The sequence below is a fragment of the Equus asinus genome, chromosome 23, assembly GCF_041296235.1.
Source record: "Equus asinus isolate D_3611 breed Donkey chromosome 23, EquAss-T2T_v2, whole genome shotgun sequence".
NCBI classification, from domain to species: Eukaryota; Metazoa; Chordata; class Mammalia; order Perissodactyla; family Equidae; genus Equus; species Equus asinus.
The window spans coordinates 28,778,018-28,798,324 of NC_091812.1; the positions used below are offsets into that span (position 1 = coordinate 28,778,018).

The 20,307-nt window shown below is 42.9% G+C and overlaps 1 protein-coding gene across 1 annotated transcript in view; it reads right to left on the reverse strand.

The window, feature by feature from the left end:
- Window positions 1-20,205, reverse strand: part of OSTF1 (osteoclast stimulating factor 1) — a 51,298-nt gene extending 31,093 nt beyond the window's left edge. Inside the window, exon 1 of the mRNA XM_014866492.3 lies at window positions 19,837-20,205. Coding sequence (XP_014721978.1) covers window positions 19,837-19,870 — 34 coding nt within the window. The 5' untranslated portion in view covers window positions 19,871-20,205. The remainder of the gene's footprint in view (window positions 1-19,836) is intronic.
- Window positions 20,206-20,307: the final 102 nt, after the last annotated feature.

Consider the following 20,307-nt stretch of genomic DNA (forward strand, 5'->3'; position numbering starts at 1 on the left):
TGATGAGCAGTGCCACGTCCGCGCCCAGGATTCGAACCAACGAAACACTGGGCCGCCTGCAGTGGAGCACGTGAACTTAACCACTTGGCCACGGGCCAGCCCCCTGAACATACAATTTCTAATCTACTTATTCTCTGTTGGTGAAGGAGTGGAGCAGAAGCTTCTAGAGTGAGCCACCAAGGCAGCATTAAAAAGGGACATAGAATAAACAGCAAGAGGAATGACTATTCAAAATGTCAGACCTTTGTATTCTGTAACAGATCGACTCTTCCATTTACATTCTACTTAAAAATGTTCAGAGGCATGAGACACTTCAGATGGACTTCATTTAAAATGGCTATGATTACTACCACATACCCACTATGATAGTTAAAACGAAAAATCCTGACAATGCTAAGTGTTAAGGACACAGAACTAGAATTCTCAGACACTACTAGCAGGCATGTAAACTGGTACAACCACTATAGAAAAATGTTTGGCAGCAGCATTAATTCACTTTTTATGCGTCTTAACATGCCTTTGAGATCCTAAATTGCATTTCTGGGAAACGAATGTAACTAGAAAACCCTCCTCACATTTTCTGTGGGACTAAAATACAAAATGACCATGCAAAAATGACACCTCCCAACGGCGTCACTATTACCAGAACACAGGTGAGTCTCAACATTTTTAAACTGTGGATCATGATGTATTAGTAGATTGTGAAACTAATTCAATGGCTTTAAAAAATATTAAACAGAACAAAAAAGATCAGAGTAGATTGTAAACACTATATACAATAGAAGTAATTATAGTTTTGTGAAATTTTTGTTCCATTGGGACTGGACAGACAGATAGACAGATGGATGTTTATTTTAGAAATTTACCAAATTCACATGTTGGCATAATGCCAAAACCCAAATATTCAAATCAATATTTGCCAAAGTCAAATGTTGCCTTTACAGAATGAACTACAAGATGATGCGGGGTCGGTGAGCCGAGGAGTCGAAAGAAAGATTTCTTAGACTCTTAAGAACTGGCAGTAGTGCTCTTTTATTTAGAGAATAGAATAGCATGGGGACAGGACCCATGGGCAGGCAGAGCTGCTGCCGGTGCCGCTTCTGCTGCCGCTTCCGCTACTGCAAAGTTGGGTGGAGAGTAAGGCTAAATTTAAGGCATAGGTATGTGAGTTATCTCTTTACAAGACAAAGGAATATGTAAAAAAGTTAAAACGGTATCAGTGCCTGTAGGGTCTGGCCATTTGGCGGTCCCACAACTTTTAGATAAGAATCAAACCGGGTTGAGTAAATGGCAGAAGTCACCGCTTGAATTTTATCCTCAGCTAAAGACAAAGGAGGATTTGGGGGGGGGGGAGTCAGTTACATGAGGTTGCCAGACAGTAAACAACTTAAGTCCTTGCCTCTGGCATTGATTAAGAGTTTCTAGAGATAAGACCATCCCCCTTCTTCCTGGCACAGAGAGGGAAGCATCTTCACAGATAGAGGTTTTCCTTAGAAATGTAAATCTTTCCCAACAAAGGGACAAGCAAATTCCACTCCTTGGAGCCTGAATCTCATCTGTAGTTTTAAAAGTAACCAGCCTAAAAATCCTCATCATAAACTGTTTTAAAATTAAGCAGCCTAAAAATCCTCATCACAAGATACAGGAATAAATACAAGAATACATCTGGAATATGAGCTATAAGAATACATCTGAGGAAATACACCTGGGGTACAAGAATAAATCTGAAATTTTGTTCAAAAGTTGATTAAGATTATAATTCTATTATTAAAGTTTCTAGTAGGTCCACTTCTAAAGTTTGCTATAAAAGGGCAACATCCATAATTCCTCAGCACCATCAAGTGCAGCCTGCCAAAACTTCTGCAAGACCAAATAAACACTCTCTCTAAAATGAGGTTTGTGGAAAAGCAAGATATTTCGGTGCTAGCTCTGCCAGCATGGCTGTCGCCTACGGTGATATTGCCACCAAGTTAGTAAGCTTTCCTTTCTCCCTAATAGGAACTGACTTATCTCCTCTTCATCTCCCGGGCTTGAAGATTTCCTTAACGCTGATGCAATTTCCCTGAAGGTGATCCCACAAAGGAGACAATGGCTTCCCTAAAATTGTTAGGGATTGCACTCTCTCAATATCAATTCTCCATCTATAATTTTTACTATTTACATAATAATTTTTGGACATATAAAATTCACAGCCTCACATTCATCATTGATAATGGCAGTATTTTATTCTCTAATAATAAATATACAATTATATTTCAATTGACTGAGAGAATTTCATTTATAAACACAAAAGGGGTCATTTTGAATAAGCTGCATTTACAGTACTAACTTTCTTTCAAAATGAGTACTAAGATAAGAATAAATCCAGGGGCCGGCCCCAGGGCTGAGTAGTTGAGTTTGAGGGCTCTGCTGAGGGGGCCCAGGGTTTCACTGGTTCGGATCCTGGTGACAAATAGAAATGGCAAGCAATAGCATATATTGGAGTATATGAGGAAGCCATTTGGTGTAAACCTAATTCGGCCTGACTTTGTTTTTCCAAAAGGGCCTGACATGGCCATCAAGCATGCATTGTATAACTGCTTTAAACATTTCCTATGGCAAGAACAAATGCCCTTAAGATAAAGGCACAACTTCCCCCCACATTGGCATTTCCTTAAGGATAAGCATCTTTCCTTAGGCTAGGAACTGATTGCTGCACTGGCCTTTGACCACCCAGCTCATCTGTGACCACCCAGCTCGAAACAGCAGACCTGCCACCCTGCTGTGTTCACCGAGACAGCAGACCTACCTGCCGTGTCCATCAATCTGTGCCCACAGAGCAGTTTCGTGACTACTGTTAAAGGGACATTTCAATCCTATGTGAAACATCCTTTTTGGGGGTATATAACCACTCTGTATACCCCACTTCTTCGGTGCCCTTTCTTCCTTTGGGAAGAAAGGCCCCAGGCCATGGTCCTCACATTTTAGCTCAAAATAAACTCTCCCAAATTTTCATTTATAGATTGATTATAGATTATTTTCATCGACACTGGGCACGGACATGGTACCGCTCATTAGGCCATGTTGAGGCGGCATCCCACATGCCACAACTAGAAGGACCTACAACTACATACTGGAGGGACTTGGGTAGAAAAAGCAAAAAAAAAAAAAAAGCAAAAAAAAAGGCAACAGTTGTTAGCTCAGGTGCCGATCTTTAAAAAAAAAAAGATAATAAATCCAAACAGCCTGGCTTGTGTGCAGTACTGGTGCTGCTACACCAGTTAGGCATGAGGACTACCTATGCAAGCTGCAGTCCCTTCTCAAGTACATGTCTTGATATGTGCCAGAAATGACACCAAAGTAGGCATTTCACCATCTGGCCAGTCAAGCAAAGCTGAATGGCAGATTTAGGGAGAAATTTGAGGCGAAGGTGAATTTCTGAGTACTCTATGGTCATCTGTGTGTATATGTCTCTGTGTGTGTGTATATTTTTGTACGTCCCAGCTCATTAAGTATAATATATATCTTACAGGAGATCAAGGTCAAAAAAGTTTGCAAGCCACTGCTCTAGACTATCTGATCAAATTAGAGATTTGCTACAGGACTCTCTAAAGAAGGGGTAATATTTCCTCTACTTTGTGAATTTCAAAATTCAGCTAGCATATAAAAAATAATATTCTCCCATCTCCCCCAAAAGCTGATAGTTATAACCAATAGAGCTTTCAAAAAGAAAGAAGAGGAAGAGAATTATTTGAATAAAGGAGAATCATGGAAAAATAAGAATTTACATATATACACATATATTTCTCATATTTGTCTAAGAAAATGCAGGGAGTATGAATCTTTTTAATTTATATCCTGTGGTATGGAAAAAATGTGTCGCCACCTCCAAGTAGTCACAGGGTGAGTAAAAGTATTGTTATTTCTACAAGGCCTATTTAAATTATTTTATGAAACACTCATGATGAAACAGGATGTTTTCTGCTCGAAAACAAAACAGGAGTCTATGTGAGAATATCCAAGAGTCAAGGCCATCATTTCGATTGCTGGGGTGAAAGGAAACAGCTGTGCTCTGCTGGGCCAACACAGGGCTCCCCTGGGCTTTGTGGAGTCCATTGCCCATAAATGCGACGATTCGCTCAGAACAGGCTTTTTGCTGAAGATTTCTATTCATGTCATTGCACAAAAGCCCACTGCTCTTGAAAATAAAACACAGAGGCTATAATCCTTGCAAAGAAAATCATCATGTGAGCGCAGCAGTGTCCAAGAGTGTCCAATGTAAAGAATAAGTTTCTTCCTTCATACTTATATTCTTGGATTAGTTAAATCAAATCCAATGAATTCTATTTGCATAAATACCTTCAAAGGATATAACTAAGAAAAAAGACTACGAACATTATATTTTCATTTCTCCTTACTCTAACACTACCTCTTCCTGCCACCCCCTTAAGCAATCCCAAAAAAAAAAACCTAAAGAATCTGAAACGTGTCTTGATTTCAGCTGCAGGAATGGCAGACTCGTTAAAAACAGTAGCCAGTGTGTTTTCTGACAAGAGGGTTCTGTTTATTAACAGTATGCCTTTCTTATCCATTTTTTTCCTTTGCTTATACTTCTCAGGGCCTTTCAGAAAACTTGGTTACTTTTACATCTTCAGGGGCCATAACTGCTGGTTATTTTCATTTCTTCTCCATAGTATAACATAAAAGTCCCAAAGAGCGGAGTTCAAAATTTCAAACGACAAGCTCATTGCCAACTATGTCTTGACTGGCTAAAAATTAGAGGAGGCAGCAATGGCCCCTAAAGACCCTCCACCCCAAGAAGAACTGCTTCCAAAGTCAGTTTGAGGAGACCACAGGGAAGAATAGAAGAAAACTCTTTGTTTTAGCTGTTAGAACTTAAAAAAAAGGCTACACTGGCCATGACATCTGCAAAAAGCAAACTGAGTCCAAGGCAATGCCTGCTTCTGTGTGAGTCGCAAGCTAAGGATGGCTTTACATCTTTAAACGGTTGGGAGGGGATCAAAAAAATAATATTTTGAGACACATGAAAATTATCTCAAATTCAAATTGCAGCATCCATAAATAAAGTTTTATTGGAACACGGCTAATATTTATGTACCATCCATAGCCGCTTTCACACTACAATGGCAGCGCGGAGCAGTGGCAACAGAGACCATCTGTGGCACACAAAGCTTAAAATATTTACTATCAGTCCCTTTACAGAAAAAGTCTGTCAACCCCTATCCTATGGTCCACGTTTCCTATAACTAACAAGTGAGATCAAAGGAGCATTACACCATAACATGAAGAGCTGTGGGACCAAATCTGCCTCTCACTGACCCATAAGCAGTCCGGGTCTCAGCCTCGTCCTGTGTGAAACGACTGGCGGGGCAGATGAGTCCACACCTCCAAGATCAAGACAGAAAATTCCCTAACACTAAAATCTCTAATCCCAAACTGAATTACCCATCTAAACTCACATTTACCAGACATCCACCACGTGCCGGACACCATCAAAAGTGGTAACTTACAGCAACTCATTTAATCCTCACAACAATCCTGGGGACGTAAATACCTTATTAACCCTCTTCTACAGCCAAGGAAAGTGAGGTTAGAGTGAGTGAACAACTATGTCAGGTCTAGACAGCCAGGAAGCAGCAAAGATGGGGTTTAAACCCAGGCCATCTGGCTCCGAGAGCCATACTCTGAACACTGTGGATGTGGCTCAGAGACCTGAGCTTTTAATGCTGATACCTGGGATTAAGTGAGACTAAACAAATTAATACACATAATATACTGGGGACTGTTCTAGAGACTGTGCCCATAAGTGTTAGTTACTGTTAATTATTACGAATTTTTGCCTTATTTGGGGGCTTATTCCTGTGTCTTTGTTCTCACTGACAAGACAGAATTATCAAAATCCTATTCCCATATATTAGGGAATTTATAATTTAAAATTCCCCGGCAGAGAAAACTTAATGCTTTTGTTAAGCAAACAAAGCGTAACATCTAATATTATATCCCTTAGTGGCCACTAAAGAATTAAATGTGAGTTTTCAGTTGTCATTTTTGAAACCTATTATCTATTGTCCTAGTCAGCTCAAGTTGCCATAACAAAATACCACAGACTGGGTGGTTTAAACAACAGACATTTATTTATCACAGTTCTAGAGATGGGAAGTCCAAGATCAAGGTGCCAGCCAATTCAGTCTCCAGGGAGAACCCTCTTCCTGGCAGGCAGAAGGCTCTCTTCACACTGCGTGCTCACACAGCCTTTCCCTGGTGTGCGAACACACACGGAGATCTCTCTCCCTCTTCTTATAAAGCCACTCACTCCATCATGTGGGCCCCACCCTCAAATCCATCACATTGGGGGTTAAGGCTTCATTATATGAATAGGGGGTTGGGGGGTGGACATAAACATTCAGTCCATAACAGCTATGAACATTGAATTATAGAAAAAACAAAAATGCATGAACATGTACTTGTATACATATGTGAGAATATAGGTTACCATAATAATAAAAAAAGGTTTATCAGGTCCTTTAAAAATTAGCTTTTTGGGGCTATGTATATGTTTTACAATTATGTAAAAAAGGCTGGTGGTAATACCATATATATGACTGACTACGTCAATGACACGCATAGAAGAAAAATGGGAAGGAAACACCACCAAAATGTTAACAGTTATCTCTGGGTAGTAGAACTATGAGTCATGTTTATTTTCTTCTTTATTTTCTAAATTGTCGACAAAGAATAGGAATTCCATATATAACCAGGAAAACATGTTCTCTTTTAATGCCCTATTGAAGGACAACTTACAAGTTATTTTTACTTCATTTATCAGCAGAGTATTTTTTTTCTATTTTTTTTGTTTTTGTGAGGAAGATTAGCCCTGAGCTGACATCTGTGCCAATCTTCCTCTACTTTATATGTGAGACACCTCCACAGCATGGCTGATAAGTGGAGCAGGTCCATGCCCGGGATTGCAACCTGCGAACGCAGACCGCCGAAGCGGAGCCTGCAGAACTTTAACCATTAGGCCACAGGGATGGCCCCAGCAGAGTATTTTTTTAAATGAGTCCTCTTTGTTTCCCTGCTCTCACCAGGGGAAAAAAAAAAAAAAAAAAATCGGAGGAGACAAGCAGCAGCAACGGCAAGTATGCTCACAAAAGTGAGAATGCAGGGGACGTGTAAGTAACACTCTTAGGTCAGTGCATGCTGTAGAGGATGTGGCATCAACTTTGATTTTGGAAAGATAACAGGAGACACCAATTCCAAGGTGGGGGTGGGTGAGTGGAGGCAGAGCCAGAATACAGAGCAGCATGCGGACGGAGGGGCTGTAGGCAGGAAGGGTGGTCCAGGAATGCCAAGCAGATCAATGTGCCTGAAGCCTGGCAGGAGAAATGGTGAGAGAGTAGGCTGGAAACACGAGCACAGAGAGGCCAGAGGTTTCTCAAATTTTTCCGAGACCCACAATAAGAAACATTGCACATCAGGACCCAGGTAATACACACACATTCTCTCACGAAACTAAAAAAAGTTTCACAAAAAATACTTATCCTTACTTTGAGTGATTCTGATATTTTCTCTTCGTGTTCTAATCCCCGCCCCCTTCCCTCTCTCTTTCTTTCTGGGTCACCACTCGCAGTCTGAAAAAACGCCAGGGCAGAGCATTTAATATATGAATGTGTGTTAACAGTGTTTAGAGACCAAATGGAAATTTTTCAGATTTAGAGTATCTGGTACTCTTGGCAATAATAAAATGCTCTCAGAATATACTGAAAATGGCCTTGGTCTCAGCCCTCTATAGAGACACATGCTAGCAAGACAACATGATGATAAAAACGTCTCCTTTATTTAGAGCAGAATCTCTTTAAAACCTGAAGTAGGAACAAGGACATACACTGTATCTAAGAAAAAGAAAAGAGAATCTCTAGAAACATAGAACTGAGCTTAAGTGAGGTGCTCACTTGACGCTTACGTTGGTCACACAGGGGCCAAATCTGTAGCTGAGGGCTTTTTACTATTTCTAGTTAATATTAGAACTCTCACATAATAACACACGCTCTGGAAGTGCAAGATGTACTATCAAACACAAGAGGAAAAAGTAACTAGAGAGGAAAGAATAAGCAGTAACTGAAAACTGAGCCCCTCTCAGTTCAGAAAACAAAAGGATCCACTTTTCTTCTGCAGTGTATCTGAGAGACTCCACAAAAGTCCACATTCCAAAATTATAACAGAACCAGAACCAGGAAAGTGGGTTCAGAGGGGCCATCTATAGGAAACCAACATGAGGTCTAAGACATTCATTTCTTCCAAGATCATCTACTCACTAAGAAGACGACAGTCTTTAAACTGGAAACTGTTGCCCTAATTGGATCCTCTCTCAGGTAACATAACAGTGCTCCTTCAAAAGGTTTATAAAGTGTTCCTAAGAGTCACGTTGCTATCCTATGAAAGCAGTGAGCCTTGCCTGGTGGCCCTGGAAAGGTAGGACGTGACAACTCTGATGGGAGCTACCCCCACCAGCCATTCCAGGGCCAGCCCTGGCATCTCCCTGCAGCCTCAGCTCAGGCAGCCGAGGCAGGGGGACGCCCCAGTCAATGAGTTCCTTCTCCCAACTAGCATGGTCCTGAAAGTCAAGGTTGTTTATGGAAGGCAGGGGCTAGCCAGAAATCTGGAGGGTCTGGGAAGACCCAAGGAGTCTGAGTGACTCCCAGAAAAGGCCAGGGGGAAATCCTAACCCAAAGAAATGGTCAGGTGTTTTCCCAAACCAGATCAGATTTCAGGAGAAAGAAGAGGGGCCCAAGAGAATAGAGTCCTTAGGATTTCCCCTAGAGAATAACAAGACGAGACAAATGAAAAGCTGTGGTTTTCTAGGGCTGTAATTAAAACAGGGTAATTACAGGATCACTCTTGTGAAAATCTCCCTACCTCTCAAGGCCTAGTGGGAGCTGGGACAACACTCCTGATACACTGACATTCAGTAACTAACCTCAGTCATTCCAAAGCCCAAGGCATCTTTCAAAGCCATTCCTGAGGGTTGCAAGTTGCTGATGGATTTGCTTTTAATTCCTTTTCATTAATGTATGCCCAGAAGATCACTTATCTTTTTATGAACAAGGAGTCATGGGTGGGAGGAAGGCAGGGGATTGAGACATTGGAATTTGCCCTTAAACTTCTAGGAATACCCCTGGTCCCCTCCCAAACCCTTGAGCCTGCAGAACTATCTGCTCTTTACCATATGGATGGGTTGACAGTGAAAATAACCTCTGCCCACAGAGACAGAAGAGGGAAAAGTCAGGGCTCTCTAGGGCAGTGGCTTTCCACCCACACACAGCAGTCATGGAAATTGCAGGTTTCATAATAATTACCAGGAATGTGCCCTCCCTCTGTGCCCTGTGTCCAGAAGCAGAAATAACCCACCTTCTCTTGTCATCTGTCCTAACAAATTGTAGCTCTTCACCTATGGTCTTAAAGACACTTAGTGGAAAATTAATAATCAAGAGCACTATAATAATTTTTAGTTATGAACAGAATTTGTTTTGAGTTCTAAAGTCATAGCAATAAACTTACTCCCATTGTACGGGATCAGAATTGGCCCCCCCAAAATGGATCTCTTTGCCTTGCCTTTATTACTTTCAAGAACAAAAGACCTTGAAAGAAACTTTGACCTCCCCCTCAACTGCCTGAAAGAATTTAAGATAAAAGGTCTGTCCCTAGACAGGCCATCACCACAGATGACTCTGGGTATCAACAGACTGTGAGGATCCTTGCTAAGCTTATTCTTATCTACCAAACATTTGCTTTTCCATTTCCATGTGAATTGCCTTCCTCCCCTTTGAAGTCCCAAACCACTACCCCCAACACCCTTCTTTGTCTTTAGCTAAAGATAGTATTTAAGGGAACAGCCTCCACCATTTTGGCGAGTTACTCAGTTTCCTGGGTTTCTCCCATGTATACATGTTACAAAGCTTTGTTTGATTTTCTCCTGTTATTCTGTCTCATGTCAATTTAATTTGTAGCCCAGCCAGAAGGACCTAGAGTGGGTAGAGGAATTCTCTTCCTCCCCTACACAATCAGTACAATTCTATGTTCTTGAAATTCTCATTATGTCAGAATCCCTATAAATATAGAAATGTTATTTTCTTAAAAAAAAGACAGAGAGAGGCTTTTGGTTTCTTGTGGGAGATCCATGTAACTGACAGAACAATAGGTGGGTTGGGGACCAGTCTCAGAGGAAGAATTGTCATCCTTCTTCCAGAGAAAAGCACTGAAAACCCTTCTTTCTGGAATGAAAGATGAGAATTTCTATAAAGCAAGGTCTGCTGAATCCATGGCTTAAAACTTTCACCTCCAAAAAAGACAGGAGAAAAGAACATGGGAGAAAGAAGATTCTGAACAAAATTTTGCACACAGAGTTAATTTCTAAAAACTAGCAGAAGACATATTCTTGAAGGTCAAGACTATGGAATTGACGTCATTGAGTGATAATCAACTTTATACATTTTCCAAACATAAAGGGCCTCAATGTGTTAATGGCCATTCATAAACAACCACATTTTGCGAGGCTTTCCTTGGAATCCGTGCATGTAGAGCCCAGACACATTTCTGCAGTGCCACCCCAGTGTTCTCTTCCTCCAGGCTGCTGCAAAACAACTCCCTGCCTGGTGTAGCCAGAGCCTCAGAGAAATCAGATCAGACCTAATTAGGAACATATTAGGTCCCCACCCTAACACTCACCCCATCCTTTCATCTCTTTCTTTCTCCTCCGCGCCCTACAAAAAGCCCTTAAAGTATTTAACTCTTCCACGTGTTTGTATCCACATGGCACTGAGCATTGGGAGCAGCAGGAAGATGGGTAGGGGATCATCAAAAATATCCCAGGGCTCTCTAAGAAGCACAGGACTAAATTATTTAGAGATTTGGGAAATTATGTGAAAAGCCAGTCTCGGGCAATGAGATTTAGAATCAGATTTAGAATCAAATGAAGAAACTGAAGTCCAGAGTAGTCTAGAGACTGACTTATCAAGGTGACCTAGCAAGTTAACATAAAAAAGTGGGGCCAAAACTTCATCCCAAAGCCACTATATTCTGCCTCCCTCTCCTCCCAATCACAGCTTGGTCCTAGAAGATCCACCCTATTAGCCCAGCTTTATGCCTAAAGTAGTATCATTAAAGAGTAGTTCAGAGCTGGTCCTGATGGCCTAGTGGTTAAAGTTCAGCGCACTCTGCTTTGGAGGCCCAGGTTCGGTTCCCAGACACAGAACCACATGACTTGTCTGTCAGTAGCCATGCTGTGGCAGTGGCTCACATAGAAGAACTAGAAGGACATATAACTGCATCCTGGGGCTTTGGGGAGGGGAAAAAAAAAAAAGAGTACTTCATTCGAAAACAGAATTCCTTTCAGGAATCTTGTTTTTAGCTTATTTTACTTTTTAAGGTAAGCACCTTTGGGAAGAGTTGAGCACACAAGGTGAACTAGTCATCAGATGTGAAGCAGTGAGGTCGTTTTCAGAGTCCTGTGGAATTGAGAGAAGAGGAACCAAGTTCCAGGTGACATCAGGACAGTCCCAAGCAAGATTCTGTTGGTAAAGCTTTCTGGGCATGTGGCCCTGGACCCTTGAGATGCCACAATCAGAGCTCAAACAACAACTGGCTACGGCATTCAGGTCTGCCAAAGGTTAGGTCTGAAGAAGGAAGGGCACCCAAGGGTAAATCCATCCAAGAGCTGACCCAGACCCAGACCAATCTTGGGGTCACAGCGCATCAGAAAGGCACAGATGTGTTAGCCAACCTGGTAGGGGGCATGTAGCCAAGTACAGGGAAAAAGCAGGCCAAAGGCAAGAGTGCAGGGCGGACTAGGCAGCAGACATCCCGGTGCCAGTCAACAAGAGAGTCTAGACATCAGAGGGACCCAGAACCAAGCATGAATCAGGAAATAGGCAGGAGCCCATTGTGGTAAACAGAGCTCCTACCAAGCCAGTGTCAAGTCCTAGGGACCCTTTACAGCCTCAATATTAAGGTACAGAATTGGTCCTGGAGAGTGGGAAGGTGTTAGGCAAAGATCAGAAGCAACCTGTCAATGGGACAGGCTCCTCGACAGAGGAAGTCAGCAGTCACCCTAAACAGCGACTCCTTCTTCACATATTAACATATTAATTCGCATATTAACATAGGTCCAGGTTCTAGTCGGCAGCTGCTTGGGTGACAGAGATTTAAAACCTGAGTGCAGAGGAATAAAAAAGAATGATTTATTCCCCAACAGAAAAATAAGGTTGAAACCAATCTCAAGTCTGGCACCCCATTCAGAAAACTAACAGGAGAAAATGGTTTCTGTCGCAGTGTTTCACAGCCAGTTCCCTTGCCTGAAAAAAGAGTGAGAATACCTTCCACTTACATCCTTCCAGGGCTGCTGTCAATGAACTTGCACTGACTCATCAAAAAAACAGACCCCAGAGCAGCCAGAAAACCCTGTAAACCTGGAGAGGCAACATTTTAGCGTTAGTCATAAGAGTCTGGTTTTCAAGCAAGGAAAGACTCCATGGAACCCTCCAACTCTGGAGTCTGAGATACCTGCCAACTGGGCCACAAGGCTGGAGGGGCTTCTCTCGGCCCGGCCGCCCTCACCCAGGCTCAGAGAGATAGAATTTGGAGGCATCCTCCCCCAAAGCACGGATTTGGTCAGGAGGTTCTTGAAGACACAGCCACTCCAGAATACTCTCCAGGTGGAAGTCATCTCTCTGTCTCATGCGAATGGGTTGATTCAAGTCCTCCCAGATGAGGGGATCTGGAAACAGAACCCGTGAGTTTCTCAGAACCAAGCAAAATCCCTGGAGGGGAGGGATGCCAGAGAGACTCTCTAGGGCTGCCTTCACATCCTCCTGAGGGCCTGAGGCAGCCCCTCCAGCAGGGGCATCAACTGAGTGGGTCTCTAGGGTCTTCCTTAATTTGAATACAAATTGCCTTCAGGCTCCCTGGGAATCTGGAACACTAGGCAGAAAAGATCCACATTGAGCGCATTCTTTGGTCCCCAGAATATAAAACCAAAGCAGTCTATCAAATTCTAAGGGATGCTAAAGAGTTTTAAAATCCCTTGCTTCTCAAAATGCAGAAATACAAAACTCTCCCCCAATCCTACCCCAAAGTAAGTTGAGGAATTTGCCTTGTGCCTTTCTAAAAACTCTACAGATGCCCAAACATAAAGCGAGAAATGACTGGCAAGAATTAATACAAAGGAGGTCGCCACGACAGTCCCACCAGTGACCGGTTTAAGTGATTTGAAGCTGTGACCATCTTTAACCCATGGCTGCAAACTAAACACTCACAGCCATTGTTAACACTCTGACAAACAGATTGCAGATATGTAGATGGCTGACATGTGGACATTTCAATTCTCGATTTCTGTATGGAGGTACCATTTTCCATACACTGTTACACTACACCAATGGCTTTCTCTTTAATTTGAAACAAATTTCTCTGGTTCACAGTTCCATGTGTGTCTCCCTGGCTTCTCTGAGAGAGGCTCAGCCTTCAGGCAAACACGGATAGGAGGACATACCAAGTTCTCTCTTTTTGCCCAAGTCAAATGACTTTTCCGTCTTTTTTGCCTAGCAAAGTCTTACTCAGCATTTAAGACCCTGCTTAAATTTCCCCTCTTCTGACACCTTTTCAGCTTCCTCAAGCTCCTTGCCTTGCACTTCCCAGCCCTCTGATCACACTTTGAAAATATCTCCTGTCTGTGCATTGTAATTTTTCTGTTTAAGGCACGGTCACACATTTTTCACAGGAAGGTAAATGGGTACAACCTCTTTGGAGAGCATTTTGGACATGTCTACGAAAATGACAATTGACACAACAATGCCACTGCCGGGACTTTCTCCTGTGGATTTACTCACACACATAAGCAACAAGGCTGTTGTAACACTATTTGTTGTAACAAAAGAGTGGAAATAATCTAAATGTGCGTTAATATGGATCTGGTTAAATAAATACAATGGAATACTATGCAGTTGTTCAAACGAACAAGGAAGCTCTCTCTATACTGATATCTGTAATTTTTCCTCTAACTCCCTTAATTTGTTTGATAGAGAATCTTTTTTTTCCAGCTTTATTGAGGTATGCTTGACAAATTGATAGAGAAACTTGACTTGACAGCTTACATCAGCCCACTGAAAGCTGTGTCTTCTCCTCCTCTCTCTAATGTACTCTGTCTTCCCCTGGGCACAAAGCAAGTGAGAACGACTTTGGCAATGGTTTTTCTTGGGCGAGAGCGAAGAGGTGAAGGGGTCTGGAATATGCCAACCTAAGATATGCCACTTTGGTATAAGGATGATTTTGAGCTGAAGGTAACTGAGAAAAAGTAGATACAGGAAGAACTCTCTGCCCTCCCTCGATCTGTCTAAAAGCAGGCCAAAATTCCCCCTGTGAAAGTGTTTCCCCCCACCCCTGACCTGCCCACCAGACAAGAGGAGAACAACCCTTAACACCACTGACGGAGACAGCACCTAGATGAGTCTGCATATATACACCTTGCTAAAATAACCCTTATCTTCCATTAGTTTCCCCATATATTTATTTACCTTTCCACAATTTACTGCTGCTAGAAGCCCAAACCCCGCTTTCCTTTGACTAGTCACTTCTCAACAATGTATTGCCCTTTGTTAAAATGGTGCATAAGCTTCCAAGTCTAACCACTTCTTTGGGTTTTCACTTCTATTTTGTATAGCCCCTATGCAGGAAAAATTTAAAACATCAATTAAATGTGTATGCCTTCTTCTCCTCTTACTTTGTTTCTTTTTGTCAGTTTAATTTGCAGGACCCCTAGCAAAGCATAACAAGACAGAGGAAGGGTTTTTCCCTCCCTTACAGATGCATGTCAGAAAAGCTCATGGCACTAGTCACATTGAAGTCAAGCCACGCAAGTGTTGAAATACAAAAGGGAGAGGACCTCATTATTTCCAGAAGAAGTGCCTTCCAGAAGTATTCCAGAAGAACCCCGCCTCCTGCCTTTGCTACTTTATAGTCAAGCTACAAGATGTGCCGAAGGACAGCCTCCCTCACCTTCTTCCAGACGAAAACTTCATTATGTATCAAGACTTTTTATGTATCTGTCACGCATAAAAAGTTTAGTTGCTGTGCAGTTACAAAGAAATAAAAGATTACTCTATGCTCAAAAAGTGCCTAACAGTCTAATACAGATTCAACAAAAGAGGGAAGTTACACAAAGCAAAAGCAAATAATACAACTGCAGAAGTTAATAAAAGTGGCTGACCAACAAAAATAGGTCTGTTTCTCTGCCCAAAATGCATACACTTAAGGCTTGTGTTCCATTCCCAGGTCAACCAACCACTTGCTAGCTTTGAGACCTTAAGTAGTTTTACTCAACCTCACTAAGTTCTACTTCACCCATAAAATGGGGATATTGGGATCCAACTCATAGGAAAGTTAGAATAATTAAATGAGACAGAGCATAAAAAGTGCTCAGCACAGTGCCTGACACTTAGAGCCAAATAAATGTTAACTATTACTACTATCATCATCATCATCATCATCATTCTGGAATTTTCAAGATGCTTCTCAAACTTTACTCTGCCATGAGGTAAAATGGAGCATCAAGTTTATAGAAACCATTCATGTGCCTATTTCAGGCCAATCCCACACTCTCACCTTAAACTAATTCATTTATTCGGAGGGAAAAAACTACACAAAGGTTCAGATTATCTTAGATGAAGACCTTTTTCCTCTCAAAGGTGCTACACAAACAGCATGTGTCACATCTTTGAAGTTTATGATGTTTTTACTGTGAATGCAAAAGAACCCAAAACGCTGACATTTGCTTCTTCAAAGTCCCACGAATTTATTTTCATAAGACACGTGAAATATTTATGCCACGTTACTTCCACCACCTAAATCAAGAAGTCATTTAAAAGAACTGAGCAAGGGAGAGCATCAGGCTTCCAGTGACAGAGGAGGGTTATCACACTGGCTGAGGGTGAGATGATTCTAGTCCAAATCACATTCAATATCCTCTGGCCCATCTTTACACCAAGTCTCAGAAAGAAGTCTCCTTTTAAAAAGTCTTTGTAAGAACAACCTGACAAGCCAGGCGGGTTCACCCTAACGGAACCTCAAGGCTTCAGAGGGTGGATGAAAGGAACAAAAATGTTATACGCATAAAATTGAGAGGCTGCAAGAGTTCAGTAGGAAAAGAGGGTCCCATAAAGAACAAGCTAAAGCCCATGGAATGTGACACATTTTAGCAGAGTGAGTACCACGGTGGCACATGTAACAACGAGAGGCAAGAGTTTCAAAGACGGACACTGAGTGGCCAAAAGTGACCCCAAAGAAAAAAATCAGTAAGCAAGGAAATGTGACAGAATTGTTCTTCAAGCAGACTGGAGGCGATACTATACAGACAGTAGGAAACATATGCCAACAACAGCAAGACACTTAAAACCGAAACTGAAACACTGTTCTGAGAATAATTGTTTGTATTTTCTTTTTTGAATGAAATGGATTTGAAAAAGACGGAAAAAAAAAAAACCTGAGAGAAAACAGTGGTTATCACTAGATGATAAACAGGAATGATTTTTATATTTATCTATATATGCATTGTTTTGCTGTTCTATATTTTCTAAATTTTCCGTAATAAAAAATACATTACTTTTATCTTTAATTACAAGATTTTTTTTAACGAAATGGTAAGACCGGCCATCCAACTGTAGATATAGGACAACCTAAGCTATTATCTGTAGATACATAAATCTTCTCCATTAGACTCAAGACCTTCATGGACGAGACCTTATTTTCTTGTTCATTGGAACCCCAGCGTCTAGCACAGAGCCTACAATATTAGCTGCATATATTAAGAACTGTTTAGCAAATGAATATTGGATGTGGCCACAAACCCAAATCCTGGTACAACCTCAGGAAAGTGCAAAAGGACATGAAGTGGCAGGGTTCTCATGTCAGCATCTGACCAGGACTTTGAAAGGACCTTCCTTTCAAAACTGGTCCCTACATGAGGCATATGCCAATGATCCCAATAGATACACTAGCCCACATTATAACTTAACGGCCCTCGCTACTAAAATCTCTCATGAAGTCCTTTCTCCTCACCTGCTCCCCTCCTTTTAGCACTGCCTATGGAAGTCAGCCATGCTGTCTTGCCTGGATCTTATTTGCAGGAAGCTTTAGGGAGCACCACTGTGAAGTCCCACTTGTATTTTGAGGAGAGATGTCCAGTCCACTGCAACGTTTTCAGAGAACCCATGGGAGAAGTTCGTCTCACATCTCAGTGCCATTAAATAACTCTTCTCAGAGCAAGCAATACATTTTAATTTTACGAACCCTGGGATCCTTTAGAACCTCTGGAGGACCTTACAACAGGCATGCCTATAAGCTAACTTTTCCTCTAGTTTCTTCTTCTTCTTCCCTCCCTCTATGTGACCCTGCTCTCTTTATCTTTTTTTTTACTCTCATTTGGGATGAGGCAGGGTATAAACAAAAAATTAAATACCCTGCCCCCACCCCCAATTCCAGGCTTGTTTCAGACGTTTTTACCCATTGGCTTGCCTGCAGGACAAGACAGTAAAGCAGAGCACCACTCGCCTTGGCGCCACCAACTGGGGGTGACCTCTATGTGCATTTGTGACAAGAAAGTCTGAGGACCAGAGGCGCTTTCCTTTCCACTTCCTGCACACCAGCTCTGAATACACATGACCATGCATGTGAATGGTGCCCTGAGATGTAAGGCAGAATAACTCTGTGGTTAGAGCCCAGACTCTGGAGCCAGACTACTTGGGTTCTAGTTCTGCCCACTCCTCCCCATCCAGCTGCTGACCGTGGGCAAGTTACTAAACCTTTCTGTGCTTTCCTCCATTTCCCCCACCTGCGCAATGGGAACAACGATGATACTGACCTCTTAGGGTTGTTGTGAGAAGTAAACGAGTTAATACATGTAAACGTGATCAGATCAGCGCCGGGAACACAGGAAATGTGGGCCAATACTATAATAGGACGCTTTTGTTTTCAATTAAGCCAGGCCACACAAAGGTTCAAGTCTGATTCAAAGTAATATTTCTCATTATAAACTAGTAAACTAACAAACCAATCTCTGTGGTGACCTTATTTGAGTTTGGATCTCATTTATAAACTAGTGTGGAGTCAAAGCTCTCTCTCAACAGTGGTCATGTTCAACCATTTGCTTTCTGCTTCGCTGAAGAGAAGGAGAAAGCTGTGGTGTCAGACAAAAATGGTTCCTGGGAGTGGATCTCCAAGTAGATATCAGTATGATCGCTAAACCACACCCGTGTGTGCATGAGAACACACACATCACTGTCACTGTCCCTCCAGCTGCAGCACAGCCATCACTTACTGTCTAGAGAGTTAAAAAAACCCTCACAAACAGCTTCTCAGGACCTTCTTTCAAGTACTTTGTTTAGCTATCAAAAAACAACTCGGCTTTGTTGGATACTTGAGGTCCTGATTTACATGAGTTTAGAAAGCTGCCACCTCCTACATAAGCACTTACAGTGCAAATTCCTCATCAGATTTCACATCTAGAGAAGCACAGAGCCCAATTCTAGCCCCGCCCCATCTCTGCTCACAGCAGAGCCAAAGTCCCAGCAACCTCCTTCACAGCCACCCCACCCCACCAAAATTTAAGTCCTCAGTGAATCACTATGCCACATATATGAGTATGTACATAATTTTCTAGTAAAATGACTTGAAACTGCCACGTATGATGGCAAAGAAAGAAAACTGGATAATCATGAAAGTTCTAGTGCTTGACTAAAGTTAAGAAAAGTCAAGAAAAAAATTACTGAAATTTTACCCTCTTGCAATCAAGGTTACTTCGAAATCTGATATCAACGGAGAAATTTCAGCCTGCGGTATGCTGAATTTACATGAGATTGGAAGAAAAAAATCTAAGAGTATACCAGAGCCAATTATCTTTCATTTCCTAGGTTTCCCATAATCACCTACCAAATGAACGCACGAAGGAGTTTGTCGCAGTATTGAATTGAAATACGCCAGTCCCTTTTAAATTCTCCTTTCTCCACATCACAGAAATTATGCTAAGAATAGACTCAAAAATGAACAAGGACTATAGGCCAAGAAAACTGCTTTGAAGAACTTGGTAATCTCACCCTCCCCAGTTCAGCACGCCAAATTCATTGGTGGGAGCGGAGGCAAAGGACTTGTATTGCAATGATAAAGTGACACTTCCGAATAGTAATAGCCGAGATTACTCGGCCGCAGCCTAGATTCTTCTCGCCACGAGCACAAGTACAAAGTTCTCTAAATGCTTTTCCCAAGATTCCGAGGTCAATTTCAAACGCGGCTCCTCTCAAAAGTCCCAGAGGAGACTCGCTCACCCACCCCACCCTGCAAGAAGCGCACTTCCCGTTCGCGCTGGCCGGTCAAGAACTCTAACTTGACAGTGACACACAGTGAAATAAAAGAGGAAGTGGCTAAAAGACCAAACATTTCAAGACATATTTTTTTAAATTTTTTTTTTTAAAGAGATCAGTGGTTCTGTCTTCCAGGAAAGCTTCAATGGGACGTAGCCATCACACCCGCTGGAAAGCTGCGGCGAATGACAATGTTGCAAAACCGAGGGTGACTCCTCTTTAAAAATAAAATTTTAAAAAATCCTCGAAATCCTCTTGCTATCCAAAACGATCCCTTCCCTGTAGCGAATGCAACAAAGCTAACAACTCCCATCCTGGTGGATCGCATCTCGAAAGAGTGGCTCGGGCTGGGTACGTGCCTGGTCTGTCCTGCCAAGTGGCAGAGGAAGCGCAGGGCACCGAGGCGGCCAGGGGACCCGGGGAGCACCTTCCTTACCTGGTTTGACCGGTTTGGGTGGCGGCTTCGACATCTCGCTTCCTGGAGCGGCTGAACCCAAAGACCACGCACGAAAAACCGACCCAAGGCCTCGCCAGCTGGCACTCCGTGCGCCCCGAAGTTTCTTTTTGTCTCGTCTTCCGTGGAGCGCCTTCAGGGACCAGCGCCCACCCCTGGCTGCCGGACCAGCGGACGCAGGCACAGCCGCCCGGCGCAGCGCCCAGCCCCGCCCCGCGGCCGCCCTAGCCGCCTCGAGCGCGCTGCCGGGCCGACGAGGAAGTGGCCGCCGCCTCGCCGAGCGCTCATTGGCTCCCGGGCTGGCAGCTTCGGCGCGGCGGGAGCGCGGGCGGCGCGCACGGCGGCGCGCGCGGCGACGGAACCAGCCGGAGTGGAGCAGGAACGCCGCACGCGTGCTCCGGGGCCGCCCCGGCCGCGCGCGCCCCCAACGAGGAAGGGCTGGAGGCTGCAGCG